General features: G+C 45.5%; 1 protein-coding gene across 12 annotated transcripts in view; it reads right to left on the minus strand.

Moving 5' to 3' along the window:
* The window catches only part of CAMK2G (calcium/calmodulin dependent protein kinase II gamma), a 134,443-nt gene extending 118,058 nt beyond the window's left edge, over nucleotides 1-16,385 (minus strand). For 2 of the 12 annotated variants that reach the window (XM_085065560.1, XM_085065562.1), the window contains exons 1-2: nucleotides 2,080-2,420; nucleotides 159-253 (exon numbers count right to left, since the gene is read on the minus strand). In XM_085065560.1, the coding sequence (XP_084921686.1) occupies nucleotides 159-253; nucleotides 2,080-2,144 (160 nt within the window). In that variant the 5' untranslated portion in view covers nucleotides 2,145-2,420. Of the gene's footprint in view, nucleotides 1-158; nucleotides 254-2,079; nucleotides 2,424-16,308 lie in introns of those variants that run through there. The other 10 variants (XM_085065563.1, XM_085065565.1, XM_085065568.1 and 7 more) reach the window with 8 other exon arrangements.
* Nucleotides 16,386-17,343: the final 958 nt, after the last annotated feature.

Genomic DNA, 17,343 nt, shown 5'->3' on the forward strand with positions numbered 1-17,343 from the left:
CTTTCAGTCTCCTCTTTGCCACACAACTCAACTATTTTGAAGTGCTTAAATAATGACCAAAACGAGCAACTACATATTCCTTAAATTTATTACAGCCTCAACTCCAGTGAAGTATTTTTCTATTAATATACAGAATAAAGGTAGATAGAGACACTAACCTCTGGCTGACAGTTTTTTGGTGTTGATGATTTTTGCAGCATATTCCTGTGAAGAATTTTTCTTTACACATCTGCGGACCACAGAGAAGGCTCCCCTGGAAGAAAAATAAAGAGGGTAGGTGCTATGAAACTGAAAATGAGAATATAATAGCAACAATTCCTGTCCCCAGCGTGGACCAGATTAATGACAGGGCAGAAGACATACAGAAGGGGGACACAACACCTGAGAATCTGATGAACAATGTATGCTGTCTGATCAGCAAAAAACTTAAGTCTCTGTGGTACTCAAGAAGACTCCTCAAGCCCCCTCACAGACAGCCCAGTAGGAAGAGCACACTGTGTGGGAAGAGAGAGACCATACAAGCACAGAAACAGGACATGAAGGGATTGCTAAACAGGAGACAAACAGTCGAGAACGGTGCTGCCAACATTAGCCAGTAAGTCCATCTCCCAAAGACGGCATCCCTGGCAGTTACAGCACAAAACCAGGACTCACTTCTCCCACATTCAAGTGCAAGCTCAGTCACAAAATCACTGCAACACTTTGCAAAGTTACTAGTCCTCTTATATCCCTCAACCCGCCTGCAAAATGGGGATAAGCATGTACCTATTAATGGAGTAGAAAGCTACGAGGGTTTGTACATTTTCTCAAGCTGAAACTATTGATATTATTACAACTATTCCACAGAGAATTCCTCTTGGAAAAGAGGTCTAAGAGAGAGGGAAGAAGGATTTCTGTGAGGGAAAAGAGTGACTACAACAGAGACCAAGGTGAAAAGATAGGGACTCAAAATCCACAGGACTACACAACAAGCGCTTGAAAATAGCCCCTTATCTTTAAAATAACAAAAAAACCATGGCGGGTAAAGAATAACAACTAGCTTTACAGGAAAGATCTGCAAAGGAGAAAGGATAAATATGAGAAAACTAGCAGAAAATTCCAAGTCCTTCAGATCAGGAATGCAAACCCATGTCTAGGGACAAATGTACATATTTCAACTATGAGAAAGGGGAACAGAAGCTGCACAAGGGCCCCACATACAGTTAGTCCTACAGGGAGCCTAAAATAGCTTGAATCCTTCCAATACTGCGGAGTTCTGCCTTTTTATCCCCTTCCTCAACCTCTACATACAAACCAATGAGCATCAAGGTGAGCACCAGCACCGGGCCCCGGGCTTGGTGACACACAGCTGCAGCAGTGTGGGGAGGGACAGGGACACCGGGCTGGAGAGAAGAGATGCAGCAGAGCCCAGCAGTTGGTGCAAGAAGGGAGGGAGCGAGCACCCACGAAAGCACTGTCCCCATAATCCCAGCCTGGCCCCTTCTACGCTGCTTTCCTGCCCAACAGGGCTCCCCTGCAAAGCCCTGTCCTAGGGTGCAGCAGCAAGTCTGCCAATGCGGAGACAAGTGCGGAGAGAGGGAGGGAAGAAGCGAGGGAAGCAGGGAGGGAGGAGAAGCGCGGTGCAGCAGCACCTGGTCCTTTCACAGGGACAAGGAAGTGGGGACTGAAGCATCGCGGAGTGGCTGTAACAGTGTCGCGTCCCAGCGCAGAAACAGTTGCAGGGAACAGCAACGTGCAGCTGGGAGACGGTGCGGAGAGGGGAACGGGGCAGGCAGGAGGAAAGAAAGGAGGGAAGATAGGTAATCTCGGGGTGCAACAGGAGCGCGCAGCTCGAGACAAGGCTGCGGGGACAGCCGCTGCGGTGGGGCGACCCAGGAGGGCAGGAACACCTTTCCCTCCGGCGGCTGTGCCGCTGGGGTGGACAGGGGGCTGGAGAACAGGATTACAGCGCGACAACTAATCCTCCTCCGGCTCCCGGGAGAGCCGGGTCGCCGGCACAGGGTTCCCGGCAGCGCCAGTGGGTCCCGGGGCCGGGGCGGGCGGCGGGGCGCGGCGCGGGGCGCACAGCAGGCTCCGTACTTGCCAAGCTCCTCGTAGAGCTGGTACTCGTCGGTGAAGCGGGTGCACGTTGCCGTGGTGGCCATGTTCGAGCTGCGGGAGGCTCAGCGTCGCTGGGGCATGGGGCAGGGCGGCGGGGACGGGGCGGGCGGGCGCGCTCCTCGGCGGCCTTCCTTCTGGCTCGGCGGGGCGGCGCGGGCTCCCCCGGCGCCCGGCTCGGCGTTCCCCGCTCCACCGTGCACAGTCACCGCTCGCCGGGGAGGGGAAGGAGGCTGAGCCTGGCCAGCACCGCGAGAACTGGCTCGGAGACACCCCGCGCCGGCCCCCTCCCTCCGCCGGCCCCGGCCCGCCGCGGGGTGTGGCCGCCGGGGGCGCTCCCGGGGCGCCCGCAGCGCCGTCGCCCGCCGGGGGCTGCAGCCGGGGCGCGGCCGCTCCCCCCGCCCGCGGGCGCGGAGCGGGCACTGCAGTGAGCGCCCCCGCCCCGCGCCAAGGGCGGGCGGACTGCGGCGGGCGCGCCCCCTCCTCACGCACCCCGCAGGCGGCAGAGAACAGACCCCGGCCGGGGGCACAGCGGGTATTTCTCTTAATTCCCCGTTCGAGGGGCGCCGGGCCAGCCTCGGCCGGATAAGCTTCCTGCGTGCGGCGGGAGGGGAGGGAAGAGGGAGCCGCTGCCGCCGCCCTCCCCCGGGCGCACGTCAGCGGGGCTAACACCGGGCCACCCGGCCCCTGAGTGCCGCGGCCCGCAGGCAGCAGCCTCCCGGCTCGCCCCGGCCGCTCCGTGCGCGGGGAGGGAGAGGCGGCAGCTCCCCGCCGCCGCCGCCCGTCCCGACCGCAGTCCGAGCCTGGAGCAGGGAACCCGGCCCGCTGCGCTGCCGCCCGCGAGCGGGGGAAGCGGGGCCTCAAGCCCTTCTGCGGATCCACCTCAAAGTTGGGCCCGGTGCTCCCGAGCGCTGTCAGGCTGCCCGACCTTGGGGACGCGTGTGGAAGTCCCCGAGGAAATGAACCATCTGGTGCAGAGGTAAAGCGGGAACACGCGAAATGTCTTGAAACTGTTAAGAGTGAGAACCGGCATTCGCACCCACGCGTGGTTTATAGAGATGGGACTTGGACGCAAAAGACAAACAGAAATCATCAGTCTCCCAACAACAAAAGGAAACAAACCAGCCTCTGTGCTGTGTCTACTAGCATAGCATCTGAGAGTGCTGCTGCAGTGTCTTCATAAGCAAGTTTGTTTTCTCCTTTTACTTAAGTGAGTCTGTCTCTGTCTGAACAATTGCCAAATCTGCTTAATATGCAGATTTATATAGGGCAGTCACTGATCCAGCCAGAGAGGGAAGGGCTGCACTGGCCTCTCCTGCGTGACTGGGAGTGCAAGCTGTGTTAAGAACATTCAGGGAGACAGATGAGCGTACCATAAGCCAGGAGTAGCATTAAACTGATCTGAAAATTAAGAGTACTGTATAAGTACCATATATTTCTGTGCCATGTCTGGACTATGAAATCATTATGTTATTCAATCATATGAAAAGCAGTGACAGCAGCCACCTGCATATCCCCCCTGCTCCCCATCTCCAGGTTAAATGCAGCCAGCCTAGTGCTGCAAAGACTACACTGAAGTGATGCAGTGGGCAAAAATTCCCTCAGCCTATGCAGAAAGTAGATAGCAAAAGTAGGACAACATAACAGTAGCATTACAACAAAGCAATACCTCTAGAAGGTGATTATGAAACAACAGCATTCTGCGTCTTACACCATGCCAGCATTTAAACCTGAAAACCTGCTGACTCAGCTGCATAATTCAGAGAACCAACAAACGATCTACCCAACAGGTATCAGTCAATCGGCCCCCTGCCAAGAAAAAGCTGCTCCAACAGCCTCATTTGGTGGTCCACCAATTTCTTTAACAGAACAGTTGCAGCCAAGGAGGAAAGCAGTTTGACAACCCATGGTCCTTACCAGGGGAATCAGCTGATAACATGAAATTCAAGTGGGAGATTACATATACAGAGGTGGGCAATGTTGCTGATACACAACCTGCACTGCACTTCCACCATCCAAAATGACTTTAGATGTCCTTTGTGCAGGAAAGGTGAGCTGTTAAGTTCGTGCTGTGGTTGTGCTAGGAGATGTCAGCAGGAAATATGCAACCAATTCCCCAGTGTTAAAATGTACAGAGCAACAGGGCTTTGTTCCTCAACACAGAACTGAGAGTGGATGATTAGGACCAAATTCTAGCATGCTGTAGTGAATAACCAGACAGAGGGAGTGAATCTAACTTTTATGCAGAGGAAAGTGGTCAAACCATGACAAAAAAGTACAGCAACAGGAGAGGTTTACCCAAAGCTATGCATTAAACTGAGAGCTGTTTTGCAGTTGAAAGTTGTTTTAACTGGACTCAAGGAATGTTCTGTGCCCTACACAAAGCACCTCAAGATATTTAGAAGCTCTGATTACAGTGGTCTCATAAAAATAAATGAGGAACATAAAAAAAGGGAGACAGAAGAGGACATTTCTCATCTGCAAGTGTTACAAAGGAAAAGTGAGGTCTGGAAATCAGGGAACAGAGGAGCAAGTGTGTAAAGAAAAGCTAACCATGTGTTCTTCATAGCAAGTGCTACAGAAACAGATTGCTAACTGAGAAACTTGTGTTAAGTGAGAAGTGGGATATAAATTGAGTGACAGACTTGATTAAACCAAGTACTGAGTGGGAGACTAAATTATGGGAGTAGAGTTTTTAAAAGGAATGTAGACAAAATGAAGCAGGAGGAGGGGTGGCAATATGGATAAGAGAGTATTGTGTCAACAGAAAGAAATATTGATGTTCTGGCTGACATTCCAGTCTACTTGTACTGAGAGCAAAACTGCAAACAGAAGTGAATCTGGATGGTGCCTGGTCAGAATAACGTTGTAGGGACCAGGAAATATCTGAACAGTAAGAAACAGTTTTGAGAGTCTGTGCACTAGTAATGGGAGAGTCAGCAAATGAACAGTAAGTGAGATCCTGACCTGAGTTATGCAGGATTGAAATCTGGAAGTAATGCTTTGCTTTTAGTATTAGTCAGCTGCAGATTTCACATTAGCAGAGTCGCAGTTTTGGTCTGTATCTTTTGAAGTAGCACAGTTTGGCTTATACTGTACTCTGAACTGTCAGGGATCTGTGAGGTATTCATCTGATTTTAATAACTGGAGCTGAGTAAGAGGCACTAAAGAAAGTAAGTAAAATGCAAAGGATTTAATGCAAAGCCCATGGGCGTAAATGGACATTTCCTCTGATGTTAATGGACTTCGGATCAGGCCCCATCTGTCCATGGAGCCTAAGGTCAGCTTCGGAATGTTGAAGAATGTCTGTCAGAAGGCGATAACACAAAAGCGTTGGTCTTTAGGGAAGCAGAGTGAAGGACTAAAAAATTAGTTCACAGAAACTAACTGGAATTCAAACCACTGTGGAAAATGGGAAGGATGCTGGAGAAGATGCATGATAACACCTTTCCAGCAAGGTTGAACAAGCCCAAGGGCAGCATGTATCACTGTGCTGAGTGGAACACTGCTGGCTGGTACCAGACACGAAGAGAGGATGTTAGCAAAAAGAAAGGACTTGGAAAAGGTAAGAATGGGTGGAGTTAGAAATTAGTCTGGGAGGTTGAAAGCAAGAAGCAAACAAGAAACCTGCAGTAACGAAAATGAGTAGGCATATTTTTTTAATAGACATTTTCTGGGTTTCTGCTATTAAGTTGGGATCCCACAAAGAATCAACTAATTTTCTTCTCTATGCCTCTGCTCTCCAGCCTGCCTCTTTAAAGTGAGTAACTCCAGGTAGGTTTTATCACCCACATGGCTATTACAGGGCATAAAATTCAACCTGCCCTGCTATTGTGTGGGGCTTACTGACACTAGTTCAGTATAGTAACAAATGAAAATGCAAAACAAAGCATCCAAGCATCTAAAATTGTGTGAAATATTCCATCATCTTAAAATGAATAAATTTTTGGCAGGTGAGAAAAAGTTTTGAAATTCTTAACTGTTATTTTGCTTCTGAATCTACAAAGAAATGTGCAAAGAGTTAACTAAATCAAGCATCATTTTGTCATGACTGTTGACGGACTCACATTCATGTACACAGAAGAAAACCCCCTTATGTTCATAGGTGACTATTCATGTTGGCTATACGAAATCTCAATTTTTTTTTACTTATGCCATTGTTGAGTATCTACCAAGAAAATCAATTTCCTTTAATGTGCCTGGTTGTTCTCTTCCTTCTCCCAAACTGACATTCATTTGCTACCTCTGAGGATTTGTAAGTGAGGCTGATAAAAATAAAAAGTAGCATGCATAGAAAGAAGATTGGAAAGAGAGGAACTTTTTAGTGAATGAATATAAAATTTATATTCGAAATAAATGATAGAGTTCTGGAGAGAAGCAAATATTAAATTACCCTATTAGTAGGGACTATTCAGCCATCCATCTAGTTTAGTGTCTTGTCTTCAGTAGTGACCTATTCCAGATGATAAATGTAAGGGAGGGGGAAGAGAAGGGTATGAAAGGAAGACAGAGAAGAAAAAGGGAAAGGCATCAAAGCAGGCCAGTAAAGAGATCCACGTAACATGGACCCACGTGCATATTGCTTGTTTCTTCATTAGAGAGTGGCTTTCCTCCTGACCCCAAGCTGATGATCAAAATATGCCCTGAAGCACCAGGATTGGTAGCCCCTGTAATTTTGATCCTAGCTTGTGTCAGTGCACATGCTATTCTGTTTCATGTCAATGCCTAATCCTTTTTGATAGTTACTAAGCTATTTAAGTCAATAATATCCCATGGCTCTGAGTGTCGCATGTTAATTATATGGCTCATAAAACATATAACCTGATCTCATTGCAAATTTGTTCTATTTTAATGTCTCTGAGTGCTTTCTACTGTTATGAGACAGGGTCAGTAGGTAGTCTAAGTGGCCAGCCCTGTTCTGTACATCTCTGCTCTTTAGTGCTGCGGGTCACTGCCCCCAGGCAGCTCAGACAAAGGAGGGGGCAGCTGTGGTTTGGCAGGGTCTCAATGCCTGGGTGCCTCCGGGCAGGCTCCGTGTACCTGCTGGCAGCCTGCCTGCTTCCCCAGCGCCCCTAGTGAGCCATGGGGACACATGCCTTTCACTGGGATTTCTCCAAGTCACCAAGACACGAGGTATTTTCCTCTCAGCTTGAAGTGCTTGCAGCTTTGGATTTCAGAAGCATGGGCTAGGTCTCCAGCTAGGAAAGGGAAGCATTTTGGACACATTCAGCATATTTAACTGGCAAAAGCTCACTCCACACAATCTCTTCTCTAGAGCCTTATCCTACCTTAATGAGGGATCAATATCAGGTTTATTGACTGATTTCACAGGCTGTTCTGGATTCCTGCACAACTATATGTGACATAGGCAAAGCCTAGTGGAAGACAACACATGGACAGTCTTGACAAGCTGAGTGCTTCACCCACAGAGCCATATAGAAGAGGCTACAGCAGCCTGATTTTATGTTTCTCATCTCATGAACATCCAAATCCCTCCAATACTAGCCTGAGTTCTAGGTTAGAAACTGAGTGAGCTCCAGAAGAGTCGCCTTTCCAGATTCCTGTTGGGAACTTTCTTTGCTACAGATACGTCACTAAACCATTTTTGAATGCTGCAATGTCTACTGGCTGCTCTCTTAACTGATCAGTTTTACAATGTATTTATGCTTTTATCACATCTAAATTATAATTTGAAATTTATCCATAAGACCCTAAAGGAAAAGTGAGGATTACGAAAGTCAGAGAAATAAGAGCAATAAGAATTTCCTCTAGTTCTGTATCTATAAGAATGTTAATAATAATGCATTTTAAAAAATCAAATTTTCACTTCTATCTTCTTGAAACTGGCCAATGTCAATTGTTAATTGGGTGAAGAGCAGGGTTTCCCACCACTTATATGGCAACAAGGTCACGTTCTACAAGTTCCTTTAATAACTATCCAGTAACAATAACTGGTATGTTAAAATCACCCTCAGATGAGCTTAGCCTCAAAATGTTTAATTTCTGTTGCCTCCCTTGGTGGATGGATGACAGAGAAGCAGATTTTCCTGCTATACCAGAGGAAGCAAACAGATCCATATGATCAGTGCCCAGTGTAGCTTAATAGTGACTCCAGGCAGCTCTGCTGTCACTGAAGGGTTACTGTGTGGGTATACGATAGTGGGGAAACATCTTGAACATTCATTTGAATATGGCCATCGCAGTGGAATGTTCAGGGGCTATTTTAAGATTCACACTGTTTGTTTAAACAAGATGGCATGACTCAATGACTGTTACGTAAAAGATGAACACAGATTTCTCCCTATATTCCAGATATCTCCACCAACTTATTATACATATACCATGCTGAGTGGTATTGATTACTGAATGAATACTGAAAAGTAATGCACATCCTTGAATGGAGTCTCCGTATTTTTAAAATAAGAAAATAAGGTCCCTGTCAAAGGAAAGGCTAATATTGAAAAAAAAAAAAAAAAAAAAGAACAGTCTACATGAGCTGAATGTTTTCTGGAATACTGAAAGAAATATGAAAAGTAAATCCCTCATTGCTGTGGGTCACCCGTAACCAAAAGGAATGAAAAATGAGCAGTTTGGTTTCTGGTCATCAGTCAATGTGATCTACTGCTACTGTTGAAACAAAAGGTTTCCATTTAGTGCCAGCTGCAACAAATTTTGCTTCTTTGCTTTTTAAAATGGAGCACAGATGACTGAGAAAACTTCCAGTTTAACTCTCACCACCTAAGTCATCACAACATTTGGCTATTAGTAGCTCTATTTTAATTCAATTCAAATTAAGATAAACTAATGTATCTCACACTATGCAACTTGCAATTCCTTCCTCTTCTCATCTCAGTTGATTTTATGGCACAGTTCTTGGGGACAAACTGAACTTTTTTCCATTGAGTTTTCTGTTAGATCTTGATTTAAATGGCTGTGGATTATTGTCCCAGAATAAGAGTGCTAGACACCAAAGATACACTGAAGTGTATGCAGACTCTTGAGATTACAAAGAGACCAAATCATTCCCTTGGGGAATTTGCTGTCATATAGTATCTTGATGGATCAATCTCAAACTGCAGTCTGTTCAGAACAAGGCATCTGTCTGCTCTTGTTTGGTAAAATATTGTGCATGCCTGGTAGCATGTCACAGACTAATCAGTTTGAACTCTCAAATCATAGCACCCTATCAATTAAACATCAAACTATGACTGGAGTTACTTAATGTTGACACAAAAAAAAATAGAAAGTTATTAAAAATACAGGGGTTCATTAGCAATTTTGTTAAATTTGCAGTTTGACAGTTTTTTGTTTTGGCAAGGAATACCCTGTGCTCCTTACCCATGTGGGAGTGCTGCATTATAATAAGTAAAATGACAGAATCATCCAGCACTGGGATTCTCAAACCTTTTTATCCTGAGAGATTACTCTGAATCTGTGAGACGTTACAAGCAACATTTAATCATCAAAGCTCCTGGTCCATTATAAGCCAAGAAGTAGTGCACTTCCACAGCACAAACGTCACTGCCATAATTGGCATCAACTAGCCCCTCCTGGCAGTCTCAGGAAGTCAACGTTTACAGAGCCTGCGCTTTCCTGTCATCACCAGGCAGAAGTCCTTTCAAATTTAGGACTAAGGCAGGAAGGGTGTATTTTCACTAACAATGTCCACAGTACAATTACAAAGGAGTAAAGGCAGAAGCAATGTCTCCAGAGTACTTCACCATCACTTTCACCAGCACATAACTCTCAAATAACACCTGTTAGCAGAAAATACTTGTTTTCATTTTTTTCATCTCTGAATCCTCTTGGTCCAGTGCTTCACCTCCTCAGTTTAAACAGTAACTGTTTAAAGATGACCTTGACATTTTTAAAAGAGCCTGTAAAACCTCTTCACTGTAAAACAGCCAGATTAACATTTATGCATCGTTTTAAAAAAATAAACATTTTAACCAAAATTGCCTGAATGTTTACATGAGGGGAGAGACGGCTCACAGGACTCTTCAAAGAACATTGGCAGTAATTTCCTACCCTGAGTAAAATAAATTAATTAACACACACATCCTGTTTCACATCAAAAGAAAATCTGGCTCCAAGGAACAATCCAAAGGAGAGGGCCTGTGAATGTTTACACATATAGCCTCAGCCAACAAGAGCAGCAAGAGGGTATTCAGGAACCACAGCAAAACCTCTACCCAGCAGCTGGACTCTCTGGTTTCTCCAGGTTTCAGTTCTGCCTGTGTGTAGTGAAGAGAGAACACACAGTGAGAAAGACAGGCCTGATTTCCCAGCCACCGCAATAGTAAAATAATGATTTACACTTCCTATTACAGCCACAAAACCTGTGGGAATAAGTGAAGTAAATAATGTTTTACAATGAGAGAAATGAGGCAGAGAGTGGGACAGTGACTCTCTCATGACCTCATGGGAGTGCAGCTGTCACGGAGAGGCAGAATTCAGATTGCTCCTCCAGCATGAACAGATACATACACTTTCCCGTTGATCTTGATTTTGGGTGAAGATAATGCAGTGGTGCCACTCTGAATTAAATCTGCAGCTCTCATCAGATTTTTCCCCAAAATTATGTCTCAGCATGGAGTGCCATTTGCAATTAAAAACTCACTAAACCTTTCCTATGTTCCTGTGTCTCTTTTCTGTGAAGTGGCTGTGACTGCTATGGCTTTCTATGCCTCCTTCTGAGTGTACTTTGTTCCTTGTATCTTGTTAATAAAAATAAAATGCAAGAGAAAAAAAGATGGTTCTTGACAGGTTAAAAAAATTACACCCAACATCTGTCAGTTTGGGTTGGGATCCCCATTAAGAATCCACCACTGTGAGTCTGCAGTGACACGGACTTCCTGCCTTTGAAGGGCAGTAGGCAAACACACCTGACTGTGCGGAAACACAAATATTTGCACATTCAGAAGCCCTCAAGTATCTAATTTCTGTACTGCAGAGGAGGGTTTTATTTCCATGTTTAATGACCTTATGTTACATTTGAGAATTACCAGTGAAAAAATACATCCCAGCAACAGAGTAAGATGCTAGCTTGTGGCTGTTTGTTTCTTGAATACTTGCAAATCACAGAAGTGCGTGTGAGCGAGTGCAGGAAGCAGAAGCATGTTTCTGGCAACGAAGATGTGGATAAGGTGACTCATGCTGAGGTGTGCACGTGTACATGGGACTGGATAGTGCATAGGTCAGGTGTATATGTGTACTGCTGTCCCACAAATGGGAACAAAAGCAGAGAGATACTGTGCAAGAAAAGATGAAAGGTGATTTTACGTGTATATTCCAAGAAACACAAAAAATTATGTGTAAAGGCCAAGGATCCAGAAACAATAGGGAGGAACTGACTCAAAGTGAGCTCCCTGCAGCAAATAAGGATAGGCTAGTGGGTGTGTCTGAGAAAGACTGACAAAGCATTTTATGTCTGCATGAGAAAATGAATGCTGTCAATGCAATTAAGAGCCAAACTCCATTTAGCTTTTGCTTCTGAGTGAGTTTGGAAGAGGATGTGCACTCTGTGATCCCACGCAGCTGTAACATTCGGCTGTCATTTTTACAGTGAGAGCAAGTTCCCCGTGGAATTCACACCTGCTGGCTGTAACTAAAATCCACAGAACTAACATCTGTCTCAGCTTTGGCATCTGTCTTTATTCCTAGACAGGCACAGAGGTAGGTGAAAGCGCAATCTGGGCTTTCCCTGACTCCACGGGGTGGTCCTCAAGCCCAGGGCTGGGATGGTGTTGGCTCAGGAGAGAACAGGGGAGTTAAAAACTTAGTTGTATTACATGCCACTAGAAATACCATTTCAGTGCAAAACTCAGAGTTTTACAGGCACACACAAGATGTTTGAAACTCCCATGTGATTCCATTTCTCTTGGTTTGAGAATAGTTTCACATCATGTTCATATTTTTCTGTCAACAACTTAGATGCTTTCTAAACCTATATATTGCCTATTTATTTAAATGTATACCTTCATCATTTTGTCTCAAGAGTCTAATCTTGTTCTCTTGGGATGGTATGCATTTCTTGGTAACTGAAAGTTTCTTTATAATTTTCTAAAGCATATTTACCAAGACTGATATCACAAAGGTGACTGCCTGGATCAGCAGCTCTTTTCTGTATGTGAAACACTGTGATGGATGCAGTTTGGAGCTATGATCACTACCCAACTGATTTAGAGATGAGGCCTTCTTATAGACACCAGGCACACTTTGTGCATTTAATTTATTTGTCTCTGTCCACCTGCTAACAGGCCAAACCTTACAGAAATTATCTCAATGCTAGAGATTAGAATCTAGCCTCCTGTGTTCACAACGCCTTTCTCAAGCTAGAACTTTGTTAGTTATAAAGTGTATAGCCAGAACAATAGCAAATGTTGTATTAGGTGAAAAGGATACACATTATTAGTGGATTTTGGTTGCCTCAAGTCTACCTTCACAACACATTAGCATAAAGCTTTGCTCAAACACACAACATGTGGTTGCTCTGGCCTTAGGCTGGTTCAAACACAAGGCCCAGCGACAGTGACATTCACAATTCAAGTTTCCAGCATAACTTCTCCAAATGCCAGCACAGGCTCAGTCAACAACATGCTACACATGCTGGGCTTTTATGCCACCCTGTCTGTGTGTGTTGCTTCTGGAACTATTTTTGCTTCTGAAACTGTTCTAGGAACAGGAGCACAGGACAAGTGATATTCAGGACTCATATGTGGCTTTCAGCACCACCTTGGAAGCACGCATGCCCTTTGGGAATGATGCTTGTGGGGACCCATCCTCATGTAAGTCCGCCAGCACAACTGAGAAGGAAGAGGAGTGCTGCCAAGTACTTAATCCATATGCATTGTATAGGGAAATTTTCTAACAATAAATATTTAAGAAGCAGCAGGGAAAAATATGCAAACTGCATACAGCTGAAACAGATGTGGGACATCTGAGTGAAGGGTAAGGAAGAGAAAAAGTATCCATGACTATTGGAACAGTCCTGCTATTACTGACTCATAAGAAAAAAGGGAAAAATTAAAATCCATTGCCAATGTAATTTAGCATTTATAGAACATGCATAAGCATGGCAAGGTCTCAAGACCTACAGACACTGAATGTCATCAGGAGATCACAGTACATAAGGCCATGAAAGGCAGTCCAAATAAAACAGCTTCAATTTTCTTCCTTAACGGTCAGGAAAAGTTAGTAGCAAAGGAGGAGAGCGTCGGCTGAGCTGTATGCTGCACTGGAAGAGTTTTGATCACTAGGCAGGAACTTGTGATGCTCAGACGCCCGCAAGAAAGCACCGTCGGGAGACACCTCGCGGCAGCGGCTGCGCTCACCCTGCAGAGCTGCTGCCCAGCCAGCCGCGTGTGGCGAATAGCGACAGCTAAGGGACCTGACCTGCATCTCTGGGTGGGCTGGGCCACCCAACACACAGATCTCACCCAGGTGTAAAGATCCCAGCTGTCCAGATCTCCAGACTGCCCGAGGGTTAAAACCACATCCACAACAGTCATTTAAATCCTGCAGTTTAATTGGCAAGAAAACACTCCAGTTTAAGGAGGTATGAATTACCCACATGGCAAAACTACATTCCTTTCAATCAGCTTCAGCTGTGTGTCTGTCTGTCCAACACCACAACTTCTGCTCCTGTAAAACTCTTTGTGCTCATTTGCCAGTGTTCCCTTGTTAAATCTAACCTTACCATGGGATCTTGAAGCAGACAATCCTACCTTTTTATCATAGAGAATTTCCTCTACTGAACAGTTATTGTGCCTTCTTGGTGGCAAACAGAGCTCTTTGGAGATAGGCTTCTTATTTGCACAGGTCAGCAAGTATTTGCATAGTGATGTACAACAATACAGTGGGATAAAAAGAGAATTGCAATAATTAGTCATGACTGGACATCATTCCAGAGGCAGAACTCCTAATCATGGCAAAAAAGTAATTAGAGAAGGGACTCAAAGCAAATTTCTCTCTCCCTTTTCTGTGTCATTTACCTCAATGGTGAAATCAGAAACCATTATTCAGATTCAGTTTACCAGGTCAAAAAGATTTTTGGCACTTAGGAAATCATCTTTATCACTAGGTATTTTTTAACTATTTAGAGGAGAAATCACAAATGTCCATTAATATATTTAAGGACAATACCTGATTTATACAAGATAGCCAAAAACATATATTCAAATTTAATTTCTAAGAACCTATTTATAACAGCCTTTTAATATTACATATAAAAATGAGTGGGAAAAGCACAAAGAACAAATGCAGAAGCATCCCCCATGATGCCTCATAATTCACTTAAGTAATTTTTCCTGAAAATTACTGCAAATTTAACATCAAGCTATTCTAGCTATGAGGTACTCCTTCCTTTTGTATTCATCTCAGTCAGCACTTACTGCAAAACATTTCTAAGCATGAAGATGTAGTACAACAAACAAACAAAATAACCTATGTCAATTACTATTTTCTTGTATTTTTCAGAAAAAAATGATGCTATATATTCCATACACACTGTAACCGGAGACATCAAAGACCCCAAAGCCTACCTTTCAGCACCCAGAAGTTTAATGTGAATTAGGGTTTTCCAGGCTGAAGGTGCCACTTGCTTCTGTCATACAACAAGCAGGAGACCACTGGTTTTAGCAGCTTGCTGAGACAATCTTTACTGAAAGCCCAGCCTCCACAAAGGGTATCTCTGTAGGATCCCTTCAAATAGCCTTCTGCTAGGAAGAGGTTATGAGTGAAAATTAATATGCCTATGTATTGAGAAAAAAAATACTCCAAAGACAGTCAAAGTAAAAAGAGACGAAACTCTGGCAAGTAGAGGTTGCAGGAAAGTGAAGGATTTACTTAATTACTCAAGTAATGGTCGCACCATGAAGGAGTACAGGAGGTGCAAAGAGTGTAAGAGGAATTCTTGAAACAACCACCGTGTGTTTGCACTTGAGAAGTGATTGCAGTTACTGTAATTACACAAGCACACACTGCCCCCAGAAGGCAGCATCCCACACTTTTCCAATCTTGCTGCTTTTTTCTGCTCCCTCTCATTTGCCAGCACTACTATTTATTGCAGTTAAATGTCAAGTGATGCTCGAGGAGAAAAAAATCCAACTTCGTGTATGAAATTGTGGACTCTGAGCTGATCATTGCTATTCACAAGTAAGAAGGGCACCAAGGATAGTTAAATACGTGGAACACCCCCCTTTATAGAAAAGATTAAGTAAACTAGGACTCTTCAAATTAGAAAGGTAACAAATTAAAGTGATGTGAAACTTGCATATAAAATAACAAGGGGATAGGAAGGAAGGAAGGAAGGAAGGAAGGAAGGAAGGAAGGAAGGAAGGAAGGAAGGAAGGAAGGAAGGAAGGAAGGAAGGAAGGAAGGAAGGAAGGAAGGAAGGAAGGAAGGAAGGAAGGAAGGAAGGAAGGAAGGAAGGAAGGAAGGAAGGAAGGAAGGAAGGAAGTAAGGAAGGAAGGAAGGAATGAAGGAAGGAAGGAAGGAAGGAAGGAAGGAAGGAAGGAAGGAAGGAAGGAAGGAAGGAAGGAAGGAAGGAAGGAAGGAAGGAAGGAAGGAAGGGATAAATGCCACAAACATGTCCTTTCCATTGAATAGCTAGTCCTGGTATTGTCCCCTGGAATTCACCAAGCCAGGTAGCTTTAGGCTTGCTAGGTGAATACCAGGCCACTTGGCCTCAGAATAACAGGGTGACATGGTCCTCCAGAGTTTCTCACATTGCTGCTGCTACCCTGGGCTCCTCAAAAGTACCACAGGGACAGTCAGAAACACCCTCCTACCCCACAGCCTGACTCTTATCATGGACTGGGCAGAACTGAGCTGGCACTTCCTGAAGGAGCTCGAGAAAATCTCTCAATCCCAAGCAAGGTTCTGTCATCCAGGCCTGCACAAGTAGATCACAACCCTGAGCAGAGGTATGCAGCCTTTGAGAGAGCCAAGGATATCTAAGTGGCTGCTACCTTCAGACCAATTTTTTCCACAGCCTTCTCACTTGGTTTATATTTATTGAGATACTCTTTTCCTCCGATAATTGGAAGAGCTTTAAAGCCTTTTCCAAACTTACCCTTTGCAGAACAACACACACACACACACACTGACAGCACAAGCAGCACTCCTGGAGCCACGGAGGGAAGGGATCCAGAGGGATGCCTGGCATAGGCGAGATAAAGACTAGAGCAATCTGAGGACATTGCAACTTACGGCAGCAAGTACATTCCATGGGAAGAGTGATGGAAACACTCGCTCGCGAATTCGGAACCCCCCTGACACCGCAGAGGGCAACGCGGCCGGGCCTGAGGCCGCGACGGGCGGGCGGCCGCCAGGGGGCGCCCTCGGACAGGGCCGCCGCCTCACTCGCTGGGCGCGGGCTGCCCCAGGCTATCCGAGTATGCCGGGCTATCCCAGAGTGTCCCAGGCTATCCGAGTATGCCGGGCTATCCCAGAGTGTCCCAGGCTATCCGAGTATGCCGGGCTATCCCAGAGTGTCCCAGGCTATCCGAGTATGCCGGGCTATCCCAGAGTGTCCCAGGCTATCCGAGTATGCCGGGCTATCCCAGAGTGTCCCAGGCTATCCGAGTATGCCGGGCTATCCCAGAGTGTCCCAGGCTATCCGAGTATGCCGGGCTATCCCAGAGTGTCCCAGGCTATCCGAGTATGCCGGGCTATCCCAGAGTGTCCCAGGCTATCCGAGTATCCCGGGCTATCCCAGAGTGTCCCAGGCTATCCGAGTATCCCGGGCTATCCCAGAGTGTCCCGGGCTATCCCAGAGTGTCCCGGGCTATCCCACAGTATCCCGGGCTATCCCAAAGGATCCTGCGGTCTCCCGGGCACGAGGGGCACCGTGCGGCCGGGTGCCTGCGCTGGCCTGCGTGCTGCCCGCTGCCTGCTGCTCGGCTGCGGCCAAAGACAAGGCAGCAGTTATTTTAATGCGCAAGGTGCACAAAATGGGACAGGGATGAGATTTTTTTTGAGACGAACTTTGTGTCCTTAACAGTCTCTGAAATTTTACTTCAAGATTTTAAAGACAGGACCTGTTAAAACTTGCTCAAAAATTTACACTGACAGAAAATTTTCAAATAGATCAGAGGGTTTATGCAGGCTGTAGAAATTGCCTTTATTTGGATTTTCAGCTATCCCAACAGTAACTCAAGGTTCCTGTAAATTTAAAATCCAAGCTCTGCCCCAGCTCAGCCCCAAGCACAGACTGTAATGCAGGTGATGAAATTCAGCACTTAC

Source organism: Lichenostomus cassidix, chromosome 6 (genome assembly GCF_008360975.1).
Source record: "Lichenostomus cassidix isolate B80296 chromosome 6, HeHo_3.0, whole genome shotgun sequence".
Taxonomy (NCBI): domain Eukaryota; kingdom Metazoa; phylum Chordata; class Aves; order Passeriformes; family Meliphagidae; genus Lichenostomus; species Lichenostomus cassidix.